Consider the following 6,621-nt stretch of genomic DNA (forward strand, 5'->3'; position numbering starts at 1 on the left):
TTTAGCTACCTTTTATTTTTATTTTTCTTCTATTGCTGTCAGCAAGACTGTCTGTGGTTTTTTAATGTATCTTTCAGATGCCCGCTTACACATTAATTCTGCTACCATGTCAATTTTACTCCATAAAGGACTTGCAATAAAAACAAAAACACAGCATCCACCTTAGGATGATCTGCATTCATTAGCCAAAGTAAAAACTATCCAGGTATCTTTAAATCTGAAAGACACTGGCTTGTGAATGACAGTAATTGTTCAACTATCCCAAATCAATGAGTCTGGAAGTAATGGATTTATAAAACCAAAGCCCTCTTTTGAGCATTTAATCTTTTCCCCCTTTATTATGAAGAAAAATGCAAAGGAAAGTAAAGGAATAATGATGTGCAGAGTTAAAATCAGACTCTCGGGGAGAAGAAATCTAAACTAGCATTAGTTCTCATCCTGAGAGATTAAAATAGAGCTCATCCTTAGAGCCAGAAAAATATGTTATGTAGTTCAGATTTGAAATTTTTCCCACTGTACATTTTTATGAAGGACTTTTAAGAGATTTAAGTACTATTTGACCTGATAGAGATGCCAGCATCATAAGCAGCACTGTGAGTCTCTACTAATTATTGTGAACTTGATTTCAAGTACTGCAGTCTGCATTTAAAATAGAAATCTGAACATTAACTCTTCAATGAAACTGTAACAAATATTTTGTTCACTTTGTAACAAGTAGGCTGAAGAACATATATTCATCAGTTGCTACTAATTGGTTGGACTTCTTCTAGTCATTTTTTAAAAGTTCTTTTATACATGGAACTAATGTTTTGCAATAGATATTCACTGCATACAAATAATCAAATTGATGAACAGATTTGTAATTCCATTAACACCAGGGGTGGGATTCTACCAGTTCGCACCTATTCACTAGAACCAGTTGTTAACATTCTAAGCAGTTCGGAGAAACAGTTGTTAGAAGAAATTACTGGCCTAATCCTGTAAGGAAGGCAGGAAGGAAACATTCTGGTGTTGCTTACAGAAACTGCCTCTCCATTAACCCTTATTATGTTCTTGGCAGGACTAGACTTCCTGTCTCAGGAACCTCTCTGGAGTTTTGTTTCCCTCTTACTTCGATGTGAGTGATATTGAGTTGGCCACACCCAGCCAATAACATGACCACCAAGCCACGTCCACTCAGTCACATGACCATCAAGCCACACCCACCAACTAAGCCACACCCACAGAACCAGTTGTTAAAAAATTTGAATCCCACCCCTGCTTAACACCCTTCAAATCCTGAAAATATTAATTCTACAGTGCCAATACTAAAACTGTTACTGAAACAGCAAAGCCTATTTTAAACGTTTGCATAGCCCTATTTTCTTGTAATTCCAGAACAGGACAAAAATGGATTTGAATTCCAGATGTAAAAATGCATTTGCTTAGAGGAGAATCTTTGGGATTAGATGGCAAAAATGTACATCATTGGTTGACAGCCCAGCCAACAGTTCATAAGGGAGAAGACAAAAATCTAGCAATATTCTCTCAATGCATTGTTATAACCAATTGAGAGAAAAAAAGTTGTGCTTTGAATTAAAACCCTCACTTGAAAAGGATTCCTAATAAGTCTTTTAATCCAAGGTAGAAAATTTGTGATCTTTCATGCTTTCAGCTTCTGTGGACACCAACAATATGGTCAATGGATAAGAAAAATGAGAATCAAATAAGTCTCACCTTCCTTGTTATCAATATACTGTAGACAACCCACTCTAGTCAAGCAAAATCCAAAGGGCATGAATTCCGTACTTCTCCTTTAACAGATAATTATAACATTTTCTAAGAAAAGACCTGATTGTTTTCACACATACTTTTTTCTGTGACTGTATCAAAATTGAAACTATTTGGACAAACAAGCAACCACAAAACAAATCTGTTAGAATATTTTTCCCCATTTTATTTCAACCCTGCCATCTATTTTTTTGGCTGGATGATCCACTCATTACATATTTTTACAGGTGACCTTTGGGAGAGGGGCTTAATGAAAAACAGTGCTCCATCCAAAATCTCATAGACAATGTATTCTTCAGTGAAGCATATAAAGCCCATTACCTAGATCAAGAGATAAATCTAGATTGTGAGCACAACGGATGTCTAATGACGATGGTTTTGCTGTAAAGGAAGAGCAGCTGTAATTTTACAATCCATATTTTAATGCCATAAACACATATACATGCAACACAAAAATGAATTAACATCATAGCATTTACTATAAACAATATCACACACACACAAAATGAATATAGATTGGTTATAAGGAAACACAACCCTTATGAATGCCCAAAATAATGCATTTCTTTTGACTCATATATACTGTAGTATAAGTATATAACATACAGATAACATCTACATTTAGAAATAGAAAACAAGACTGTATCAGCATTCTTTGGTAGAGAATGTAAGGCCTTTCCAAATACAATTAGAAACTGCATTCTTTCAGGAGCACTCCAGCATTTTACATAACTATAAAAACAGCAAATATCCTGTATTGAAGATTCACTCCTGTCTGTATGTTCTCTGAAGGAATTCAACTGAGCTTATTGCTTATTAGATGTGTATAGAATTGCACTGGATTCCATACATTCTTATTCCATACATCCCTTTAAAACAGGTACTGGGGTAACTGTGAGACCATGTGGGCCCAGAAGCAATGAAAGAAAGGCTCAGATGCAACATGCAACAGCTGGAAGCAACCCACTTCTGGATCCAGATGAGTTTGACGAAATATAAAGCATCTGTCTTTCCACAGAATGCATGGGGTGCTAAGGAGCTTTCTATCTTGGCATGGAGCAGATCCAGGCTAAATGGCTGTATTTTTCCCTCCCCTGTGTGTCATTAACATGTATAGTGACATCATGTCAGACAATTTTCTGTAGCTTCTCACTGTTGCACGTAAAGCATCTGACACAATAATCCTGACCTCCAAGACACCAGTATCAATGCTCGTTGAAAGACACACCTAGAAAGAGCTAGCTGCCTATCTATTTTATTTGTGTGTGTGTATGTGTGTGTGTCATATATTACACATCTGATATTCTTTTCAAAACCAAGGCATCATTGCGGCATTGATGTTTTTCCTACCATACCCGATTTCCAGATGCTCCTCAAGGTTATCTTCAAAAATCAGTTTTCATATTTAACCATACATGCAAGTAATGGAGTTTCATCCTAAACATACGTGTCATTCTTGTTTAGAAAAGATACATGTACCAAGGAGGCTTTACATCTGATTCTTAGGTTGTGCAGGTATTCAGTGTTAACCTCCTGTTCTAGCACTAGGATTCTATGTTGTAACTTTATTGCAGTTATCACATTATCTAAAGAGGAAAAACAATTATCTGTACTCCCGCAAATCTACATTTCACAGAAGAATTTCATGAAAGTTCATTGAAGAATATACACCTAGGATGCATTAGCCTCTGGCATTAATTCATTTGGCAGTTTCTGCCTGCCCCAAACTAATGCCAGCTCATTTTAAAGGGAAGACACTCTCTGGAAAATTAAAAGATCTTAGGTCACACACACACACACACACACACACCGCCCTTACCTGGGAGAAGTTCAGCCCATTCAAAGGGTGACATTGCTCTTCTACTCTCTCCACAGCTCCTGTTCCTTTCTTCATCCTTTCAGCCTCTTGAGCCAAGTGAAGGTCCAACACCGGCACTCCTCGTGAACGGACGTCCGTCTCAGTCAAGGAATTGACCATCAGCATTACCCAGACAGGTCTTTTGCGTTCCCAATTCCCAGCTATGGCGTTGAAAAGGTAATCAGCGTAAAGGCCTCTGCCCCTTTGATCTGGAGTCATCCAGTGAGGCAGCATCAACCGGACATACTCAAGATGGCGTTTGAGGCGATGGTAGAGATCCTGGGGGAGCACATCCTGTAAATTCTCTCCATGAGGAAGTAACTGACAGTTGGCCAGGCCTGAGATAGTGGAAGGGTTCGTGAGATCCAGTTCAAAGTACACACTGGAGCTGGCTTGAAAAGCAGCTTTGGAGTTCTGAGGAACAAAATCCCACACCCGTGTGTAAGGAACATGGATGGTGCCAAACAAGTAGGCAGGAGGATCTCTCCGGATTGTCCAGAGGAAAGAGTTCAGGTCTCTTTGCTAAGCAAAAGAAATCAGAAAGGAAACTAATCAGCATCAGGGACAGCGCTGTGAACCAAGACATTTAAGGCCAACAAATATGGGGAGAGAAAGTAAATGACGTAGAGAGGAAATGCAGGTATATACTGTGATTGTCGCTTATTCTGGATTTATTTGGAGACTATTGTTTCACATAATACTAACCTATGAGATATTGAAGCAATATCTATTGATATTACCTATGCTATAATACTTCTACTGAATTCAGTAAACATTTTAACAAATGTAAAACGTATCTGTTGCAGAGAAAGTTACAGAGTTAAGTCACTTAACTGATATATTATGCCTTAACATCTAATGGACTGTTCTTTGAGATGAAGAGAGCTATAACAACAGACTAGGTTACCGTTTTTGGTACTCTCTAAGCTTGCACTGATGATGTTACCTACTTTGGGTATTGAAATGTCTGCAAGAAAACAACCAAGCTCAGAGAGAACCAAGGACCCCTCATTTCAACCCTGAGCTACAAATATTCTCCTTTATAGGTTACTGTACTTTAAACGGCCTTCTGTTTATGTTTGGAACCACAGAAATACTTTAATACAAGCAAAAATGTGTTCATTGTTATATATGTACATGTTGTTCATTGTTATATATGTACATGTTTGGACAGAACATATATATACCTTAGACACATATATAAAGCTGCACTCAGTGGAACAGATTTATTTTCTTTCAGGTCAGAAATGTATACTTAAGAGATACCTTGTAATAATTCTTTTATCCAGTCTGCATGGGCTTACGATGCAGAGACATCCCAGATTGTCCCAGAGAGCCATAATCTGTCAGTAGTACATACTAATTTTATGTCGCCTGTACTCCTGTCAGAAGCAAGTCTTTTGATCCTAAAGTGGAAGCAAGTGTGTATGTAGTTCCACTGGCTTTCATATAACCTGAGGCAGGAGATGATACAGGTAATAATCACAGTGCTTCTAAAGATCAAGACAATCCATTCACATGAGTTTTTGCACTCACATGAGTTTTTGCAAATGAGATGCCCCATTTTCTCTAGGATCACAAAACAGTGTATACAGAGTAATCTACTTCTTCAGCCTAGCCTAAAGACAAGTCTGAGGTAGCTTAGGCTGAGACACTACAATACAGGTGGCCCCAATTTTCTAATGAAGGACATGGCAGGATGAAGACAGGTCCTAGTTTGGCACTATAACTTATTTAAAGTGGCTGCAGTTTCAGCACAGTGAATAGGTGGCATTCTGCTGTAAATTATGCTACCTTTATTTTACTAAACTATATATCACCGGTGAGAAGCCCCTGTTGAAATAAATCCAAATTATGGAGTATGGAAAAGTTGACTGAAGGACCCTAAGAGTTATTCGCATTGCTTCTGCTGAATAAGAGTAGCAGCACATATAAGTATAATCATACCTATATTATTAGCTATCTGGGTATGGCCTAAACTTTTTTCAGAAGATGCCTGAAAAAAAGATAGGAAAGGCTCCAATGCTTGGCGAGCAGAGGCGGGAGGAAAAGTCTACCGCTTGACTACAGGATTGCTACCGTTTCCCGGTCAAGCAGCCCAGTGTGCTGGATGCTGCGGAAGGGACGGAAGCTGAAGTCTGTCTTCTTATCGAGTTGACTCTTCCAGTCCTGCTTCTCCGGCCAGAGGCAGGGCTCCCCAGAGAGCCCAGCTAGGCCACCTGAGATGGGATGCTGGAGATGCCAGCGCGGCCAGGACCAACGCCCGCTTCCCCCAGATCTTAAGGGCCCCAAACGCAAAGTCCAAGCTTTCGGGGTCCTTGAGGGACTCTGGGAAGGAAGCGTCTGGTTGACGAGGTCCCATCTTCGGGGATCATCCCAGGGATCATCCCGCACGTGGCGCTGCCCGGGCTCTCCTTACTTGGAATGCCCGCCACCCACCCCTCCTCCGCCGCGTGCGTCTCTCCTCTCTCCACTCCTCCCTCCTTCCCTCGCCCAGCTCACCGATCGGGGCAGCTCACATCGCCTTGGGTCCCTTTGCTGTGGCCGCCTCCTGGGCTCGGGTCGAGCCGACGCCGGCAGGGCCCCCCCGAGCACAGCAACGCATATCAGCGCCAGGTGGGGCTGCATCCTCTTCCTTCCCCGGGGACCCGCCTTGCCGGCTGCTTTAAGAGGAACTCTTCGCCGGTCGGCTTGCCTCGGGTGTCTCGATCCCAGCCGGCCAATGTCCCGTCCGCATCTGACAAGTGCAAAAAAAAAAAAAGGCGAGAGTTCGCATCCGCTGCCCTGGTTGGCGGGACGGCGGGGGGGGGGGGGAGGAGGGGAAGGGGCCGTATTAAATGGTCCCGCAAGGATGGTTCGCGGGCCCTCGGCGATACTGATCCCGAGCGTCGACCATGCTCGAGGAGCGAATGTAACTTCAGAGGAGATTCGTTTTATGCTGGCCGAGAGTTACTGAGGGTTTGCCCCGTCTTCTATTTTTCCCTTGGCGCTTC

At 41.5% G+C, this 6,621-nt stretch overlaps 1 protein-coding gene across 1 annotated transcript in view; it reads right to left on the reverse strand.

The window, feature by feature from the left end:
- Positions 1-6,383, reverse strand: part of TRABD2B (TraB domain containing 2B) — a 254,239-nt gene extending 247,856 nt beyond the window's left edge. Inside the window, exons 1-2 of the mRNA XM_087960234.1 lie at positions 6,131-6,383; positions 3,590-4,150 (exon numbers count right to left, since the gene is read on the reverse strand). Coding sequence (XP_087816360.1) covers positions 3,590-4,150; positions 6,131-6,256 — 687 coding nt within the window. The 5' untranslated portion in view covers positions 6,257-6,383. The remainder of the gene's footprint in view (positions 1-3,589; positions 4,151-6,130) is intronic.
- Positions 6,384-6,621: the final 238 nt, after the last annotated feature.

Source organism: Notechis scutatus, chromosome 3 (genome assembly GCF_049901735.1).
Source record: "Notechis scutatus isolate UNSWTSFEM ecotype Mainland chromosome 3, rNotScu1.2, whole genome shotgun sequence".
NCBI classification, from domain to species: Eukaryota; Metazoa; Chordata; class Lepidosauria; order Squamata; family Elapidae; genus Notechis; species Notechis scutatus.